Below are 21,622 nucleotides of genomic sequence, written 5' to 3' on the forward strand. Positions count from 1 at the left end.
TGAATATATTTCTTTTTTTTTTAAATATAACATTTAGTCTCAACCCCCTAAAAAGAAAATAAAAACTTTTGGCCACTAAAAATAATATTTAAACTCCTCCTATTTACAAAGAGCAATTCTTTGATTCGTTGCCTTATTTAAAAAAATGGTGAATATATTTCATTTTTAAAAAATTTTAAATTTAGTCTCAACCCCCTGAAAAGAAAATAAAAAGTTTTGGCCAATAAAAATAATATTTAAACTCCTCCTATTTACAAAAAGCAATTCTTTGATTTGTTGCCTTAATAAAAAATAAAATGGGGAATATATTTTATTTTTTAAAAATTTAACATTTAGTCTCAACCCCCTGAAAATAAAATAAAAAGTTTTGGCCAATAAAAATAATATTTAAACTCCTCCTATTTACAAAAAGCAATTTTTTGATTCGTTGCCTTATTTAAAAAATGGTGAATATATTTCATTTTTTTTTTAATATAACATTTAGTCTCAACCCCCTAAAAAGAAAATAAAAACTTTTGGCCACTAAAAATAATATTTAAACTCCTCCTATTTACAAAGAGCAATTCTTTGATTCGTTGCCTTATTTAAAAAAATGGTGAATATATTTCATTTTTTAAAAATTTAAAATTTAGTCTCAACCCCGTGAAAAGAAAATAAAAAGTTTTGTCCTAGAAAAAAAATACCTCTCCGGTTTTTTTAAATATAGAAAAGAAAAAAGTATGTTTTGCCGATTCTAAAGGTCGACTGAAATTTTACGTGGAATTGCCCATATACAAAGAATTATAATTGTTTTCAAAAAGTTTTATAATAAATCGTGCATAAATGTTAATCATGAATATTAAATCAATATTTTCTATAGTTGACTCTTTAGTTTTCTTGATAATTTGGTCTATTTTAATAGTATTTAATTAAATTGTAAATTAAATATTCAGACGATTCAGACTTGGAAATCGTGAGTATTGCCACCTAGCGTGTGTTGAGCGCGGCTACCTTTCTCTACACTCCATGTTATCGACACTTTACATTGGTAGAAAAAATTATTACTTTAATTAATGTTTTTATTGTTAATATGCAACAATTAACAAAACTATATAATGAATTAAATACATTACATATCAAAGAATATATATTGATTGCTTTTTTTAGCATTCTATTCTTATTTTCATTACAAATTAATAAATTTTACACACTATTTCAACTGTCACATTAGCACTTTTACACTTTACACATTAATATTTAATTATTTACAACATAATTTACCCTAAATGTTGGATAAATTTACACTTTAATACTCCATTTATTATTTTCAATAGTTTATTTCAACATTCTATGCTTTTTTATTGAATTTTTCGACCAATTACCGAACGTATACCGAACGTCTACCGAATTCAGTAGATATTCAGTGAAACCCGCCCGCCAGGGTAATGATATGAATGTAATTTTGACTTCTTTAAACAAAAAATGTTTTGTTTGTGAAAAAAATTTATTGCTAGCCTGTCGAAGAGATGATTGTATACCTTATTGTAATATCACTGAATGCAATCATAACATAATAGAAATTGTCAATATCAGTTTTTATTATTTTCCTCTTATCTCTCATGAAAAAGGCTTTTTGGAAAAGATTAGAGAATTTTTAATACAAAATGTACTATTTTATTTTCAAATTTGTGAACACGTCGAGATATTGAAAAAAATTATTATTAAAAAGTACGTATCAGTTGCGAGCAATTATTATTTTTCATTTCTCTGTAAAATAGGAAAAGATGTAGACTTGCCACTTCACACAGTGGGATTTTTTTACAATTTACTGTTCAAAAATGTCTACAGCTTACAATTTTTAACCGATTTGAGTTTTTTTTTAAATTAAAGAGAACTAAATTCTTAAGAGATCCCTCGAGGCCGATTTTTAAATTTTCAATTGTTTATAATTATTTATTTTAGTCAAGGTTAACAAATTAACACGATTTTTAAAAAAATTACGTTTAATTTCTAATTCTATTACTGCAGATGACCAGAATCAATTCAAAATCATGTAATATGTTCTCTAGAAGGAAAATAAAGAATAGAAAAATTTTTTTCATTTGTTATAAACAATATTAGTTAACAAATTGTCCAGTTTAATAATAAATTATTTTAATTGTTATAAACAATATTAGTTAACAAATAGTTAACTTTGGTTGCTCTTAACCAAAAAAATTTTTTTTTTACATTTACACTACCGTCCAAAAGTATCAGGACGATTACATTCGACTCTATGAAAAAACATGCCATCACTTTTTCAATCATATCTCGGAAATAAAAGGAGGTACAAAAAAAACTTAAATACGGTTAGAAAGCTGATTAAATTCTGCGTAAAATAAGCCATCTTTGAAGTCATTTCGTTAATTATTTTTTAAGTTGTAGAGTAAGAAAGAAATAAAAAAATAATAAAGAAAAATGTTTAAATTAAGAAAAAAACAAATCACTGAAGAAGTGAAAATTGAATTTATGGAACCTAATTAACTCACCAAGTCATATGTTTACTTCTTAAACAGAATCAACTACGATTTTCGGATTTAAAAAATTTTATACCTGACACTATTTTAAACAAATATCAGTTTGCAGAATTTTGGTATATTTTAGTTTAACTTAAACGTGCTTCAAAACCACTTACAGGATCATCCGATTAAAAAAAACCGAAAGTTATTTTGAAGGTGAGATATCATCCTGTAACCAGGATGAGAAATATTTATACTGTTCGCTAGCTTTTAAAACATCATTTTCAGAAAAAACGCGTTTAAAGTTTTGTGTGCAAATATTGAAATAGAATTCTATATAATTCTAGTCCATGATCCCCTATGCAGTAACTATTGTGATTTATAAAATTAACATGTCAGCAAATTTCAGAATTTTTGACGCCAAACTCATAAAACTTTAATTTATTCTTTAAATGTTCAATATTATTCGCAAAAGTTGACAGAACATTGCATTTCATGAAAGATTCAAATTTTAGTTTGATTTAATAATTTTCACAAATTAATTTTGTTAATGTTTAGATTTATTATTTATATAATGAATAAGTCACTACAAATCTACCTTGTTGGCACATATAAAAGTTCCTAAAACATTACAAAAACGTTTCCAGATTTTAGGTTCAAAAGTGTGAACTTAGTAAAAACTTCAACGTTACATTTTACGGTATGTAAAAATTAATGGTTTAATCGATATTAATATTAAGTCAGTAATACTGAACATGATTGTTGAGGCATCCTTTCGCATAACAAATTTAGAGATACGAAATTTAGACAGACATATAAAACGTACATTTACAATCGTCGATTTAAACTATGTTCGCAAAAGAGACGAAGATACATGAGTAGTAGTAACAATGCTTACTGGCACTTAATGTTAATAATATCGAACACATTCTATGTCTGAGGGAAAAACAAATTGTTTGTTTTTAAGAATACTTGTATATTCTATCTAACATTACTGAGGCATCTATTTACACAGAAAGATAGAGTGATATGAAATCTTAGCAGTAGAATAATATGAATATTTAAAAGATGAATAAATCGTGATAAGTGGCTAAAACTACGTAAAATTTTACATTTAATACAAACGACTTGATCACGTGATCGTAAATGGTATTTTAGACGTTTTAAGAAAAAGAATGGATTTTATTTTACTAAGGAACCTTTTGAACTGTAACGAAATTTGTGAGAAATCATAGTCACTTTGAAAACTTAAAACGCGTAGCTTCAGCTTCAAAATTGTGTCTTAAGAATCTTAAGGTACAGTTCATTTAAAATTATGTTAAACGTTAGATACATACTAATGTGTGTATCGTAGTAGGTCTTAAAATCACAAGTAATGAAACAATGAGGAGTTTTAAACATTTTCAATGCAGTACATTCGAGGGTCACAAAAAAAATTTTTTTTTTAATTATTTTTTTTAATTTCTTTGAATCTAATTTATTTATCGTAGTTTCTTTTAAAATCACGCGTAATAAAACAATGAGGAGTTTTGAACATTTTTAATGCCGTAGATTCGAAGGTCACAATCGTATATTTCTTGATATATTAAAAGGTATCATCATCGAATTCAAATTACAAGAATAGTTAGTTGCTTTTGAAGAAATATATTGATGTATTTCTAATTACGCACATCATACCAGAAATATGTGATCCTCTTCTTAGACTGTAGATGCAATCCTCAGTAATGAACTTTAAGCTCACAGAATTCTTGGCAACGTTGTCGTTGATTTCACTGCAATCCTGCAAAAATAGTAAAATGTTTTCTATGCCAAAAAATAGAATATCGTTTTCATCATAAAAATTTATAACGTAAAGCGTAAAGCTGGATGTTTTAAACACTTCAATAATTTCGAATTAAAAAAAAAGATTTAGAATGATTATAAGTTATACCAAAGTAATTTACTACGGACTTCACAAATTTTTAATTTGTCTAAATAATTTATTACTGCAATATTATAACGTCGTATTCGAATCATTAAAAAAGCAAAATTTTTCCAGAAGTTAAATTAAATTTTCAAGACGAAATTTTATTTTAAATAATCTCAAAATCTTTATCTAATATGTTATACATTAGAACCTCGATAAGTCGAAGAAAATGTCAATTCCCTTCCCTTCTAGAAGCGCAAAAATCTCTGTTACTCGAACTCTGGAACCTCTATAGGGGAGACTGGAGCTAAACCGGAGATGTCAAATATTTACGAAACCATGAAGAATTTCAAAAAATGTAACTAACCTGTGAACGCACTAATTCGTGATGCATATGTTGGCTGAGATTTTAGGGACATACCATTTTTCTTGTAATGATAGTTGCCGTTAATATATAAAAATGTCGTTTTTCGCAGTAAATATAAAAAAAATTTTCTCATATTTTTGGGTTTTTATCGTTATAATTAAAGCGCACATATCATATGGCAATTTTTTTAACTCTAGTTGTACTGAGCTTAGAAGAAAAAAAGTTTAATGGAAAACGTTAAGAAAAAATTTATTGCAGGTTAATAAAAATTAAAGATGGCGGTGTGGGGCTAAATCGGACGTCGTGATAAACAACAACCAAGTCTGCGAATACTATAATTTATTTTATATTAATTAACTATTTTATATTATATTCTTTGCATAGAACCACCTTATAAATAAATAAAGAATTTGTTTTAAAACACGAATTATCAAGCGAGCTGCTGCAAACAAACAAGTCTGAAAAGGATAATTAATTTTATATTATTTTAATTATCTACTTTACATTTTATATTATTACATTCTCATCATGTGAGAAAGTATTAGTTATGGTCGAAAATTGACTTTCGCTAATTTCATGAAATCTCGCGTTTTTGGGGTCCCCTGAACCTAAAAAACATGGTCCGGCGATGGTGTCTGTCTGTTCGTCTGTCTGTCTGTCTGTCTGTAGACCAAAAATTTTGTTCCCACGATAACTCTTGGAAAACTTATCCGATCGTTTTTAAATTTAACACACTTAAAGTTGGTGCAAAAATGAAGGCCAAGTTCGTAAACTAGCTATTTTCGTCAGACACTACTTTTTTTTAAGTTTTTGGGTCATTCAGCTAAGGGAGCTTTCACAAATGATGTCACGTTTTTGGGGGCAGGGGAGAGGTCTCTACTAAACGTGACGCAATGTATTTTTGCAAGTGAAATTGCATGAATTAGCGTGACAGTGTAGGGGGGGTCTAAAATCCCGAAAAATTGCGTGACATCATTTGTGAACGCTCCCTTAACTGTGTTAAAGAATTTGTTATTGATTTTGTAAAATGTTATAACTTGTATAAAAATCCGTGGTTATCAACAACTTGATAATAATACTTTAAAAATATTTTAGCTGCTTCTGCAAATCATGTTTCTGCTAAGAGAGTTAGTATAATTAAAAATAACTTCACAATTTTAATCATCAAGATCAAAAATTAGAGTTGTGCAAAAAGCTTGAAGCTTGATTGAGCTTTTTCGAGCCGAGCCGAGCTGTGTAAAAAGCTCGAATAGTTTCGAGTACTCGAATTCACTCTAGTGCTCAAATTTAATCGAGTCCTCGAATTTACCCGAGAACTCGAATTTTTCGATTTCTTGAAGTTACTCAAGTACTCGAAAATGTCGAGTACATGATACATCGAGCCGGCTTAGGCTTGGCTCGCATCGACATTTCAAGCTTTTTGCACATCTCTACCAAAAATATACATTTTAATCCACTTAATCTTGCAATCATCAGCAAACAAAAACATGTGATGAGAATGTAATCCTTAAAGTCGTAGTAACTTTAAGAAAAGAAATGTACTATTAAACATATAATAGGAAATAATAACAAGAACATAAATAATGCACAACAATTGCAGTCCACCGCGAGCGAAGCGAGCCATTTGCGCGCGAAGCGCGCAACATCAAACGGAGCGCGAAGCGCGACGTGCGAAATAATCGTCGGAGTGCGAAGCGCGGACGAGAATGTGTCAGCGCTTGCGCGGACAGATTTTATTTTTTGTATACAAAAAAAACCTGCAAATAAATAGATAATAAATTGATTTGAATTTTCTACACAAAAAATCCAACATAAAAAAGCTCAACCAATTTTTGGATTTTCGTTTTTGAGGTCCGCTGCGCAAGCGGACGGTAAAGACTACTTTCTCGTCCTAGGACCGTAAAACTGCTGCTTGAAGTAAAGGCATACTTTGCGTCTCAAAAACGCACCGAGAAAGTGGGGATTACATACTTGTTTTGTATAAAATCCTTAGAGTCACCAAGATAATTAGGAAAGGTTGCCAAGTTAGAAAATTTTCTCCCTATTAGGACAGGCATTCCCTTTTTATGTGCGATGTACTCAATCATAATAATAATTCGATCCTTTAAAAAAACAGCAGTTGTCAGGTTTATTTATTGATATCTTGAAATTAGAAAAGTTTAGAAATTTGTATGCATCAGTGCAACCGAATGGTAAATTAGTTTGGTGTGATTTTGAAAATTCTGGATACTTTTGTGAATTTGAATCTGCTGTGACACTTTTGGAATTTGTAGCCGTTTCTACAAGCCGACGAAATACTTGTGGCAATACATCTGTTTGTCTGCGAACCATTTTTTTTAGAATTTGCATGAAATTTTCAAAAGGATAAGCAGTGTGTGAATCCAAAGGTCCATTTTGTAATGTTTGTTTTGGCAAATGCTGCAAACAATGAATGGTATACACAAGATTACCTTCGCCGTATAATGTTTTGAATGACTCTATGTTCCATTTAATTAGTTCCTCAGATAATCCATTTTTGGTTTTATAATACATCGGATGACTCAGAATAAAAAGACTTGCATTAAGAACATTAAAATGAAGTGCTTCTTCATTTTTTGCAACATTGTTAAAAATGAGAGGTCCTAAATAATAAAGAAAAAGACGACATTCAACCGCCTTCCATCCATCTAGTTCGTCTAGTCCCCTTGGTTTGCGGGTGAATTCGCTTGGTATGTACGGCCGCAAAGCCACTAATATTTCTGATATTTTATCAATTTCACTCGCTCTTAACTTTCCTTCCTTTACACATTTATTTAATATCAATTTCAAATTTCTTTTGCCCATTCCTATATAACGCAAATGCATTGGATCTAGTGGTATTTGAGTAATCATCCTTAAATTAAATTTTTCGAATGGTGAATCAGCCAGGTGGTGCTCTTCATTTTCCTTCAGTAGAAAAGATTCATCCGTTCTCAACTTGCTATTGGTGCTGCGAAAACACATGCGATGATTTAAGTAATCTCCTTCATCTTCACACATTGGGCATCCATAATATCCACAAGGCCCTTTAGTACATGTAATCATGCATCGCGCTGGTGCATCACAAATTATGAGATTTATTTTTACAATATAATCTGTTTCATTATAACTAAAGCCTGTGTCTTGTAGTTCCTGATATTCTTCAATGAAGCGATTTAAGAAATCGTCTACTGAATTTGGTTTTTCGTAACCATGGTACACACCAATAAGAAAAACGTCAGAAAAAGGTAAACTAGATATTTTCCCTAAAATTGTCCACAATTGACTTTTTGAACTTTTCGTCAAAGGTAACACAGCCCCACAAAAAAAAAGTGTCGTGCGCGGCAGACCAGACTAGTTATTTCCTATGTATTTTGACGCGCTGAACACGAATCCGAAGTCCGTTTTGCTCCATCACGTCAGGATTTTTTTCTAACCTCAAAAAATCTGTCGGATTTTGAGAGGTAGGCTATTTTTTCTTAAATTAATGGATTTACTTCAAACTTGGTAACTAGGGGTTTTTTGGGTCGCTGATGACAAATTTGAAGTTAGATTTTCAAAATTCAAAATGGCGGCTCCAATATGGCGGACGAATTTTTTAAAAGTTAATGAATTTACTTCAAACTTTGTAACTAGGGGTTTTTTGGGTCGCTGATGACGAATTTGAAGTTAGATTTTCAAAATTCAAAATGGCGGATCCAATATGGCGGACGAATTTTTTAAAAATTGATAGATTTGCTTCAAACTTGGTATCTAGGGGTTTTTTGGGTCGCTGATTACGAATTTGAAGTTAGATTTTCAAAATTTAAAATGTTGGCTCTAATATGGGGGACGAATTTTTTAACTATTGATGGATTTACTTCGAAGTTGGTATCTAGGGGTTTTTTGGGTCACTGATTACGAATCTATAGTGAGACTTTCACATTTTGAACTTCCTGCACGGAAAAAATGTCCGTGCACCGCTTGTCTCACTTCCAGTGCAGTTGATGCAGAGGTTGTCCGATGGAAGTGCGTTTGCTGTCTCTAAAAAGGGCCGTATATGATCCCTTTTCAAAGTGTAAGATTTGTACTGTAATTAAGGACCATTGGTGCACATATAGAGATAAACAGTGCACAGAAATTTTTTCCGTGTGGCTGCTCCGAAAGATTTTTTGGTAGAGTGTTGTGTAGCAGGAACTGTAATTTTTTGTTTTGTAATGAACTACTCTCAAGAACTGACAGTTAGGTCTCATTGCATCATAGAGATCAATTCGGCAAATGCACAAAACTTTTTTCATTGAGGTAATAATGTGACAATAAGATGTAAAAGTTAAATAATAAATTTTTAAGCAACGAGATAAAAAGGAACTTTAATATCCTCTATCCTTCACTATCTTATTCCTTAAAAATACATTGTTTACCTTGTACGCTTTGCACTTTTATTGTGTTTCAGCACAATACTAATCCTGCTGCTTCGATAAATGTAGTAGGCGATGACAACTGCCCCGAAAGGGGATGTGTAGAATGATTCGCTTCCTGTTTATCGAAGTAACGAAGCCAGCGTAGGCGCGCTGCCCTGCAGGGGGACGTTAGGGTGTGAGGATGATGCCGTAGTGTGTCCGACGACGAGTTGACTTTGTCCTCGTCAAAGTCGGAAAGCTCTCATACTTAGGCCTGGGGAGGTATGAGGGTTATCACCCCTAGGACGGCGGACTCACCTGCGATCGGGCCAGGATCCCTAACGTGCAGGTTTTCACATAAATCATGGCTTCTCAAAATCAAAACAATAATAAAACTCCAAAGGCTTCAAAACTTAATTTTGCAGTAACAACGTCGGAACACTTATGCGACAGCAATACAGATGCATTTTGTTACATATGCGGACAATTCGATGTCCTTAAAAATCGTAAATCAATAAATGAAAATATCAAACAGATCTACAAAGATTATTTTGATCTTGAGATAACCAATCAGGATAAAAATTTTGTTCCACACAAAATTTGCAGTTCCTGTTACACAATGTTAACTCGTTGGAATCATAAAAAAGAGGATAAACTAAAGTTTATAAAGCCAACTTTGTGGGAAAAACCATTAAATCAAAAAGATTGTTATTTTTGCAACACCAATGTGCAAGGATATAATAACAAAAATAAAAAGAACATATTGTATGCTTATGTCCCCACTGTAAAAAACCAGAAATTTCATGCAATCCACCTTCTTCTCCCAAAACCTTGGAAATTGACAGTTCAACTGAAGATGTTCTAGATTTTGAAAATAAAGACATGAGAACCGATGATGAGGACGACTATTACCTTCCGTATGATGAACAGGAGATAAAGATTCGACAAACGTTTAACCAAGAAGAACTTAGCAATCTCATTAGAGATTTAAAATTGCCGAAGGATTGTGCAGAACAGCTAGCATCAGTGTTGAAGATGAAAAACTTGTTATCAAAAGGCACAACAGCTAGCTTTTATCGAGACAGAGAAAAAGAATTCAGACAATATTTTACAAAAGATGAAAATCCGTCGTTGGTATATTGCTCAGATGTTGTCGGACTCATGAATAAATTAAAAACAAATATATACAAAGATGAAAATTGGAGACTATTTATTGACTCTTCGAAAAGAAGTTTAAAAGTAGTACTACTACATAATACTAATATTTATGCTCCAATTCCAATAGCGCATTCAACGGAAATGAAAGAAAACTATGAATATATGAAACTAGTTTTGGATAAAATTAGATACCGAGAACACAACTGGCGAATTTGTGGAGATTTTAAGATTTTAAGCATACTACTTGGACAACAATCAGGTTTTACAAAAACACCATGTTTCCTGTATTTGTGGGACAGTAGAGATCGAGCAAATCACTACATTAAAAAACAATGGCTAAAAAGAAATTCTTTCGAACCAGGTTCAAAAAATATAATAGAAAATCCCCTAATCGACCCTTCAAAGGTGATAATTCCATCCTTACACACGAAACTAGGAGGAATGAAACAATTTGTCAAAGCCTTAGATAAAGAAGGAAACTGTTGTAAATACCTGGAACAAAAGTTTCCAGAAAAATCTGATGCGAAACGAAAAGAAGGGGTTTTTGACGGACCACAAATTCGCAAATTGTTAAAAGATGAGCAATTTATCACCAAGATGAATAAAAAGGAGAAAGCCGCATAGCTTAGTTTCAAAGCAGTTGTCGAAAATTTTCTGGGTAATCACAAGAGTGAAAATTGGGAGCGAATAGTTAGTGATATGATTAAAAAATTTGGTCAGTTAGGATGCTTAATGAGCATAAAGATGCATTACTTAGACTCGCATCGGGATCGATTCCCTGAAAATTTGGGAGATTACAGTGAAGAACAAGGAGAACGATTCCATCAAGGTCTTAAAGAATTTGAGCGTCGTTATCAAGGAAGATGGGATGTAAATATGATGTCCGACTACTGTTGGATGCTGAAAAGGGATATTGTACCTGGAGGCACCAATTTGAAACGAAAACCATTACACAGATCCTTTGAGGACAAAAGAGTGCGCTACCATAAAAGGACGTGAATACCTTACTTATGTATATAAGAATTTCCATTTCGAGTTTTGAAAATCTAACTTCAAAATCATAATCAGCGACCCAAAAAACCCCTAGATACCAAGTTTGAAGTAAATCCATTAACTTTTAAAAAATTCGTCGGCCATATTGGATCCGCCATTTTGAATTTTGAAAATCTAACTTCAAATTCGTCATCAGCGACCTAAAAAACCCCTAGTTACCAAGTTTGAAGTAAATCCATTAACTTTTAAAAAATTCGTCCGCCATATTGGAGCCGCCATTTTGAATTTTGAAAATCTAGAAAATCTAGAAAATCTAGAAAAATTTCAAGAATTTCATTAACTGACGCACGATTTTTTGAATGTTGCAAAGCCCAACTAGCTAATTTTTCCCACAAAGTTAATTTTGGGGTAACTCCTTCTTCATCATCAACATCATCATCATCGTCTGAATAGAGATTCAGTTTATCCCAAAATTCTTCTTCTTCTTCTTGTTTTTGTAATTCTATCATTTCCTGTGTTTCAGTCTTAACATTCAAAGGAGACATTTCTTCTGATGCATAATGAGAAAAAGTTTTTGTTATTTCTTCTTCTATATCATTTAAAAAAACAAGTTCTTTCTTCTAATGCAATATTTGAATCCGATTCAGTAATTTCTTCTGAAAGAGCATTAGAAGAGGGCGAATAATCTTCTGAATCCTGTGTAAGTTGTGCTTTAAGGCGACGAAGTTGCTGTTTCCGACCAAGATTCAAGTAGGGTTTGCACCTTCTCTTTCGAAGATGAGAATCATCCTTTTCCATAATTAGTTTGTGGTCCTAAAACAAATAATGTATTTCAATTTTATTTTCAAATTACCATATATTAGATTATTTTTATGCATGCAGGCAAGTAAACCCACTCAATTACTGGCAACTGATTTATATCTTATTTCTAAAATTATACTAACGATAATACAACTAAATAAACGACAAAAAACAAAAACTTTCTTTCAGTGGCGTAGCTTCAAATGTTGACCCCCTGCGGAAAACTCTTTAGGCCCTCTTAAATAGAAATGTATAAGTCGCAGCATCTTTGTGAAATTTGACATTTTATGAAACGCTGCCACATAGTGAAATAAATATTTATTTCATTATGTGTAAATTTTTTTAGACATTTTATGAAATGCAACTATTAATTGTTCCCTTAGTAAACCTAATGATAAAAAATAACACTATTTGTCTAATATTAGAAAGCATTTTATGAAATGACATAGTCTTAATATGCTAAAAATTAAATTTATTAAATACTATAATGTTTATGAACAAAAAATTAAACAAATTGCAAATTTAGATGTTCATTACAAGAACATTTTGCTTTCTTTTGGAAGAAGCATTAACATTAAAAGAAAAATTTATTATTTTGTAGTAACATAATACTGAATAATGAAAAAAAATTTTGTGAAAAAGTAAAATTTTCAGATTTAATTGTTTATTCGGTTTTTGCGAATAATACTTGTATAATTTTTTAAAAATAATATGCGTTTATTATTACTTATTATGAATCACTGTCAGAAGCCATATTCTAGATAATTTGAAAATTATAAAGTCTTACGACTGTTCCGAGGTTGCATAAGGGGCTCTTAATATGGGTTACGGATTTTAGTAGGTAGGGGCTGGCAGTAGATTAATACTTCGACGCCTCCTGACGAGATAATATTATTTTAAACGACAGTTCAGTATAAATCTTTTTGAGAAACAAATGCTGTATGAAGTTAACTTACAAATGAATGCAAAACAATTCTAATTCATTTTTCAATTCGAGATAATGCTATCTCAAAATCGAATGCAATAAAATGACAACTGAAGCTTGCGTTCAATATGATTCTCTTTCTAAATATTTTTAATACACATTCGTGACCAAAATTTTCATAATTGTTAATAATATTAAATATTATTAAATAAATTTTTCCTATTTAGTTTCAGAAAGAAGATTTTTGTCGTCTAATGATTATAATTTTTTTCAAAAATACTATCTTATTTATGTAATTATATAAAAAATTGTGTTATATTTAATTTACGTTTATGGTTGGGAATTACAAAATTTTAATTATGAATTTTAGTTAATTTTAAAATTATAATTATCAATTTTAATTTCAATTATAAAATTGTTAAGTTTTCTGCTTTTGAATTCTTTGTTACAAATTTCTCAAATCGCACTATTGATTCAAAATTACTTTTTTATCTTTATTATTGGTTAGAGAGAAACTTCATTGTATTGATTTTAATGACATATGAAAATAATTATATTTGACACAGACGTTATTTTCTATTTTATGAAGTAAATCAAACGATTTTGAATTTTTAACTTCGTTTTTTTGGAAATATGTAACAATATCTAGCCAGGTAAAAAAAGATTAACTTTATAATGGATTCTTGAGAAAGTACTTTAAGTGGTATCCCAGTGGGCAAAAAACCATCATTGTTTTAAAAACGTTCCAAAAACGTTTTTAGAACGTTTCATGTCTGCTAAATAACGTCCCAAAAACGTTATATGGTTCTAAAACGTTTTAAAAGCAATGGAACGTTTTTGGAACATTATTTTGCAGACATTAAACGTTCTAAAAACGTTTTTGGAACGTTTTTAAAACAATGATGGTTTTTTGCCTACTGGGATGTATTGCAAGTATAAGCTCAAATTGAATAGTTTCTTTTTTGCTATGACGAATTATTGTTTAATAAATCCTTATAATTATATTAAAAATATTTTAAATTATTGCTTCCTCATATAGAGGAAGTATTGTAATACCAAAATTTTTCGAGTTGGATTTTTTAACATATCTTTATGTTATTTGACCTCAGGAGTTCAAAAATGACATTTTCTCAAATTTTTGTTTAAAAATTTTTCTTGAACTATTAAACTATTATAACAATCTTGTAGGGTTGACCCGAGATTTTATCACTTTTACCATATTTATAAAAAGTTATTCATATATTTCTATTATTATTATTATTATTATTATCTCTATGAGGAATCAAAGTGTTCAAGAAATGAGCACCAAAATTATAACAAAAATCTATAACTTGGCAGCAGTTTTTTTATTAAAAAAATAAAAAATATTTAAATTTTTAATTTTAGTCTAAAAATGAAGTATCAAATTATAATTTAATTTTTATTGTTTCAAAAAATATCAGAAAATTGTTCAAATCAAATAACGTAGAATAACGATTATTATCACAATTATGAATTAAAAGTTGATGTCAATTTATTCTTCGACATTATCTATTATTACAGATTTATCAGAAGAATTAATAAATTTTCTTGGTTTGAATTCAAGAAATTCTACTGTTTCAAAAGCAATAAGTTCGCTTGATGAAAATAATTCCAAAATAGTTGATGAGAGCAATTCTGTCTTGGGAAATATGGATTTTTCAAATGAAATTTCGGAAGTAGATGAAGAAGTTTATTTATCATCAAAAGATGAAAATCTTCCTTCTACATCTGAAGAGAATAATATTTGCTTCGATACAGCCAAGGATATTGCCGGGAATGCGTTACCTGTAGTTAAAAGAAAGAAGAGTTTCGATCAGCAAGACAAAATTTTAACTAGAAAAAGACTCTGCAATCCAGAAAATTCTGGAAAAAATGTTTTTAAAAAGTCTGTAAATCTTGGTCTCGAATATGTTTCACCATACACAAAAAAAACAGTTCCAAAACGCTCGATGCAAAGAACCTGCGGACCGGGATGTCGATTTAAATGCGAAACCAAAATTTCTGAAGAAACAAGACTGAAATTTTTTAATGATTATTTGAGAATTTCTGAACACTCAAAGAAATATGATTTCCTTCTGAGAAATGTAACTGAAAATCGAATTAATAATGATGATAATATTAGAAAAAGCAGTTCTCCAGGACATACAATATTGATGACCAAGGAAAGAAATTTATTGTATGTAGAACAATGTTTTTGAACACCTTAAATATTAGTATGCAAGTTTTAGAGACGGCTTTTAAAAAAACTCGCAATGGAGATTGATAGCATATAGTTTATTTGGGCAGGATGTAGTCAATAAATACACTGTAAGTACTCACAAGAAAACAGTCGTTTATTCAGGAGAGATCGATGAGATGCGAACGGGATCAAAGCGCACGAAAAAGAGAGTGAGGGAGTGCGCGCGCACACGGAAGTGTGATCAGACTCGTAACAGCTAGAGTTAATCGAGTGTACCGCGAAATACAAATTCGACACTCCCTCCCGAGATTGACTCGTATGATAGTAATAATAATTATGAAAATACTTAAGGCTAGAAAATTACTTATTAATATAAAAAAAGAACATTAACAAAAAGTTTTTTTTTTATTTTTATGAGATGATCATTTTTGTTGAATACTGAGTATTTTTTCAATAAAGTCAGTCTTTGGATTGGATTTGTGGCCTCGTCATTACGTTAGAAATATAGACCAGTTGTCCATCGTTCAGAGAGAATAACTCATGGCTAATCGTTTATTCCGGCAACTGTAAACCAAATAGAAGATTAGATTTATTTAGTCATTAGTGTATTTTAGTGGCAAAATGTACGTAATGTCGTATGACAGAACAATAGTCAATTCAAAAACTGTCGTTATTTAGAATTTTGTCTCGTAATTGAGTATGGACCTCGAAACTAAGAGGCTTGGTCATTATGTCGGCCAATTGTTTCTTAGTCGAAACCCATTCGAGAATTACACGGTCGTATTTAACACATTCTTTTACATAGTCTTGGTGAACATCCGTCATATGTCTTAACTTATTTCCACCGTTAGTTTTAGCACAAATCGTCGCAGCTTTGTTATCGCATCTCAAAATCGCAGGAAGAAAGCCTTTTTTAGAAATTCTCATAAGAGACTTATTTGTCGCGATGATTTCCTGACAAGCTTGACTCATGGCGACATATTCGGCTTCGCACGTCGAAAGAGCAACATAAGTTTGCTTGTTTGCTCGCCAGGCAATCGTATCACCAAACAATCGTATTATATAACCGCACGTCGAAACCGAAGATTTGCAATCGGCAAAACTCGCATCTGAATAAGCTAATAAGTCGTTTCGTCTACCGATAAATTTTAGTCCTAAATCTTTCGTTCCTTTCAAGTATTGAAAAACTCTTTTGACCATATTCCACTCGTTTTCGGTCGGATCAATTTGATGTCTGCTCAGTATATTTACTGCGTAGGCTATGTCTGGACGAGTAGCTCCGGAAAGATACAAGAGACTACCAATTGTTTCTCTGTACGGAATGTCCATTGGTTTTTCGTAAGTTTCGAAATTGTCGACTTGTTCTCGTTCCCTTCGTTCGCGATTTGCTACCTGTCGTGTCGTCATCGGTGTGTTTTTTGAAAATTCATTCTCAAAATTAAATTTCGTTAGAATTTTTTCAATGTAATCTTTTTGAGTCACTGTCATTATTTTTAAGTCCCTGTGTCTTTCAATATTCATACCCAAGTAATGTTTTGGTTCGCCTAAGTCAGTCATTTCAAACGAGATCATTAGTTTACCTTTAATTTCTAACATTTTATTACGGTCGTTACTTGCTAGCAAAATATCGTCAACGTAAATTAGCAAAATGACTATCGAATTGACAGAATGCCACATGAACAAGCAGGGTTCATAATCGTCATTAATCAGTCCTAAAGAATGAGCAACTTCAGAGAATTTTTTGTTCCATTGTTTTGGACTAACTCGTAACCCGTAAATCGCTTTGTGAAGTTTGCAAACTTTGATCTGTCATAAATTTTGAGAATTTTCCACACCATCGGGAATTTCCATATAAATCTCGTCTTCTAGAATACCGTTCAAGAAGGCAGATTTAACATCTAATTGACACGCTTCCAAATCATAATGATTGCGAGAACTATTCTTACTAAAGTAAGTCTAGAAACTGGCGCATAGGTTTCTTTCAAGTCATAAGAATTTGTATCTTTAAAACCTCGAATTACTAATCTAGCTTTAAACTTGATTTTACCGGGACTTTAGTACTTTCGTTTAAAAACCCATCTCGAATCGATAATGTTAGGCTTTTTACCATTTTTACCTATTTTCGGTCGTTCTACAATTGTCCAAACTTGGTTTTTGTTCAAAGATTCTAACTCGTCGTCGATTGCTTTTAACCACTCGTTTTTATTTTTCGATTCTATAGCTTGTTTAAAATTTAATGGATCGTTATTGATTTCAGCATGAAAGCAAAATAGAATTTCATCGTTTGTTTTATTTTCTGTTGTTGTGAACTCGTCTTCTACACTCGGAAAAGTATAGCTATTTGAAACATTCGTAATTTTAGAAATTTTGGCAAAGCTAACATCAGCTATTTTCCGACTGTGCATTTCGTAAGGTTCTCGAGTAACTTTACTCTTTTTAGCTTCTATTGAAATTTCATTCGAATTCTCTCCCTCTGTTTCTAACAGTCTTTTTCGAGGTCTGCCGCGTTTATTGGGCTGAGCTCCCTCCGTTTCTGACAATGTGTTTTGACTTTTGACAACATTGTTTTCGTTACTAAATAAAAAGAAATTAAAGAACCAATCGTTTATAGACAAAGTCGTTTCTGGAAGTGGCCAATTTTGTATCGAGTCTTTCTTTTATTTGTCACCGAAAACTAATTTTTCGTTGAAAAGAACATTTCGTGATTCAAAGAATTTTCCGGATTCCGGATTGAGGAAAATGTAACCGGACGTTGTGTAACCTACAAGAACACCGCGTACTGCTCTTGCCGAAAACTTTGAGTCAGGTTTTCTAGTTATTGACCAATAGGCCAAACAACCAAATCGTTTAATTTGATTCAGATCGAAATGAAAATCAGGTGCAAATCTACTCAAAGGAGCTTCAAAATCAATTGACTTGTGTGGAGTTCTATTATAGATATCAACCGCCGTTCCTAAAACTAAACCCCACATGTTTGGTGGAAGTTTTGAGTCAAACATAATCGATCGAATTTTCTTTTGAATCGTTTGATTAAATCGCTCAGCAACTCCGTTGTGTTGAGGAGTGTCTGGGTTAGCACACTGTCGTTCTATACCTTCGCGTAATAATACTTCGTTCGTATAACCTCCCATAAATTCAGTTCCCTGATCTGAACGCAAATAGCAAATTTTTTTATTAGAACCGAGCAAATTTAGAGCACTTTTAATAAATTTCTCTAAACACAAACCCGTTTCGTCTTTCGTTTTCATGGGATAAGCTAGTTCTTTGATTTTGAAAAGGTAGTTTATTAAGTTTCGTTAGTGCGCATATCTCACAATCAAGGATACTGTCATCGAAAACTACTGACTGAAGGTCTTTATTATCTTTCCACAATTTTTGTAATTTTCTTAAATAGCCAACGGACACGTGGCCTAGTCGTACGTGCCAAAGCATGGCTTTGTTCTTTTTAATAAACTCATTGTAACTATTATCGTTAAAGGGGGTAAATTCGTCTAAGACATCTGCTTCGGGCAATTCGTCAACATTAGTTATTTTTCGTTTTACTGTGGAACTGTCAAAATCGGAAATAGTAGTAGTTTCAGAGTTTTTTTGAATTTTATTGGCAAGTTCTTCTGTGGAGTTATTAATTAAATTTTCGTTTTTATTCGTCTCGTTATTTTCAGTCGTATTAAAGGAGTCACTCGTTACATTATTATTTCTAATCATGTTTTTATCAATCGATTCGTTATTTTCTTTGGGAGTTTCATGAACTACAGTCGTGTCAAAAATAGTTGTGTCTGAAAGCACTGAATTATCATTTAAACTTTTCCTGTCAATTTTAAATTCAAGAAACCAATATGGTTTCTCATAAATACCCGTTGCAAGTAAATCTTTTGATTTAGAATTAAAGATATTAATTCGCTTGTCGTTTAAATGAGAAGAATAACCTGCTTCGGCCAGTCGTCGGAGTGACAATAGATTTTCGGAAACTGAATTGGTATAAATGACATTCGTTAATGTAAAGGATTTATTGTAATTTGAAATTAAATTAACATTTCTTTGACCCTGAGCAATGAGATCTGCTTTACTGTCCTTATTTGCGCATTTAATAACATTACATTCGATTCTATTTAATCTATCAAAAATATTTTTTGAATTTGTAATATGTTCTGTCGCACCGGTATCCACGATAAAAGAAACATAATTGTGATTTTTATTTTTAATCGTATTTGATTTGGAAAGACTATAAATGTAAACTGAAGATTCCGTTTTGGTTTCGGAGGTGGAAACAGTATCAGACAATGACAAGGATGTAGTTTGAGATATAATTTTATTTGACGTACCTGATTTGTTGTTCTGCAATTCGGTGAAACCAATTTTTGGTATTTCACTCGTACCTGTTCGTGAATGTCTTTGTTGGCGTTGTGTATTGTTTTTATTGTCAGCGGGTCGTTTTTTAATTTTACTGTCATTTTTTCTTTTAAAAGAATATTTATTACTGTCGTTACTTTTTCTAAATGATTTGAAATATTTTTTGCCTTGGTTCGGTTGAGATTTAAACGGTCGTTTAAAATTAGCGCGTAAATAAATATTCGATATGTCGTTTGAATTATTAGAATACTTACTTGTTAAGCCTCTGCCCCTAGTTTTAAGCAGTCGTTGCTCGCATTCATAGGCCTTGTGTTTTGTAAATTGCTGACACTCATAGCATTTACGTAAACCTTGGCCTTTTCTGGGACACTCGTTTGACATGTGGCCGAAATCATCGCACTCGAAACATCTTTGACTAATCCACTGTCGTTGATTGGATTTTGCATATTGAATTGAGGCCATGGCAGTCGTTTTAGAGGCAGGATGAGTTTTAATTATTGTTTGCAGTCGATTTGCTTCCGACTGTATAACAAATAATTTGAGGGCTTCGTAATTTAATCCTTTACCGGTCTGGTTTTTCGTCATAAACTCGACAGATTGAACTTCGGGTAATTGTGTTAAAATGGCTTTAAAAAGTGCATCGCGTTTCTCTTCGTCCGATAATAAAGTTGTACCAGAAATGTGTTCATAATTTAAAACAATTTCTTCGAAACGGTCTAAGAATTTGACTGCTGATTCGCGTTTTGCGTCGTATTGAATTGAATAAAGTTGCTTTCGTACGGTAACACTCGTTAAATTTACTTCACATCGTTTAAATTCTCGTAATTTGTTAATAATTTCAACCGGATTTTGAAGATGTATAACTCGGGTATGATAAATTTTATCAATTCGATTTATTAGAATATCCCGAACTTCAAATTTATGTTTTTCTTTTAATTTTTCATTTAATCCTTCCGGTGGAGTAACTGTCGTATCGATAACATAAAGCAAGTCTGATATACGTAATTCGGACGTTAAAAACTCGTAAAAATGTTCAAATTTGGTTTGTGAATTTAATTTGTATTCGTGTTTAAATCCGCTGTCTTTCCCGATCAGTTCAATTTTAATTGCTTCTTTAACTTGATTTGCTATTGAATTCGAATTATTCGTGTTATTATTGTTATTAATTGCTGTAAAATTCGGTGTAAATGTTGGGTTGTTATTTGTTAAATTTTTATTAGAACCGAGAAAATTTCTTTCCACTTGGGAAACTGTCGTTAATTTAAAATTTTGAGGCATTACAATTTCGTTAGTAATTTTAGGTTTTTTTACCTTATTTTCTGAACTATGGCGTTTAAGCCATAATTGCATGGTCTCCTGCAATTTTGACTGCATATCCAAGGTTGAGCTCATCATTTTTTCCAACTGAACCATTTTATTATTTATACGATCCTCGTAAACCTCGTAATTGAAAGATCCTGAACTTAAGTTATTTTATAACTGTCGTTTTTTGATAGCACCCTTATTGTTATCTTGGGTCTGATTATTGTTTTTGTCACTGTCGTCACTGTTGTGATTACTATCGTCTTTGTCGTTATTGGTTAATTTATCGTTTGTGTTATTTGAATTGGTTTCTTTAAGATGACTGTCGTTAGTAATTAAAATTTCATTACTGTCTTTATTCGTTAAAGTGTTAGTCTCTTCATTATTTTTATCAATGAGACTGTCGTTGGAAATCAAAACAGATTGTTTCGATTCAGTCGAAATAGAATCTTTTTCCTTGTCGAAGCAATGTTGACAAGATTTGTTGCTACTAGGAACGCCTTGGTAAATACCTGGTGATACACCTACCAGAAAAAAAAAATTTAATAAATAAAACAAAAATTATTTTATTATTATTTTTTTTTGTTTTTATAATTTGTCGACAACACACTCATACGGTCATTATTTATCGTTAAACAATTAGTTAAGAAAAATACAGTCATAAACAGTCGTAAACCTATAGTTTAATTAATCACCTGAATTATTATCAATGTCACCAATAAGGTTATTGACTTGTGACACGACCTGGGTCTCCGACAAAGATTGTT

General features: G+C 31.5%; 1 protein-coding gene across 1 annotated transcript; it reads right to left on the bottom strand.

The window, feature by feature from the left end:
• Positions 1-15,747: 15,747 nt before the first annotated feature.
• Positions 15,748-21,319, bottom strand: LOC122501874. Its single transcript, XM_043611636.1, has 3 exons — positions 20,865-21,319; positions 19,808-20,075; positions 15,748-15,767 (listed from the first exon to the last, which is right to left on the bottom strand). The coding sequence occupies exons 1-3, from the start codon at positions 20,964-20,966 to the stop codon at positions 15,748-15,750; spliced, it is 390 nt and encodes a 129-aa protein (XP_043467571.1). The 5' UTR covers positions 20,967-21,319.
• Between the last annotated feature and the right edge of the window lie 303 nt (positions 21,320-21,622).

This window comes from Leptopilina heterotoma, unplaced genomic scaffold, assembly GCF_015476425.1.
Source record: "Leptopilina heterotoma isolate Lh14 unplaced genomic scaffold, ASM1547642v1 Lhet_217, whole genome shotgun sequence".
Classification (NCBI taxonomy): Eukaryota; Metazoa; Arthropoda; class Insecta; order Hymenoptera; family Figitidae; genus Leptopilina; species Leptopilina heterotoma.

What these genes read in the sequence shown, in the direction of transcription:
- LOC122501874 (XM_043611636.1), bottom strand. Translation starts at nt 20,966, where the DNA reads ATGGTTCAGTTGGAAAAAATGATGAGCTCAACCTTGGATATGCAGTCA. An exon ending in GCCATAGTTCAGAAAATAAG is followed by an intron (nt 20,076 to 20,864) that starts GTAAAAAAACCT and finishes TTTGTTATACAG; the next exon opens with TCGGAAGCAAATCGACTGCA. An exon ending in TAGGGGCAGAGGCTTAACAA is followed by an intron (nt 15,768 to 19,807) that starts GTAAGTATTCTA and finishes TTTGGTTTACAG; the next exon opens with TTGCCGGAATAAACGATTAG.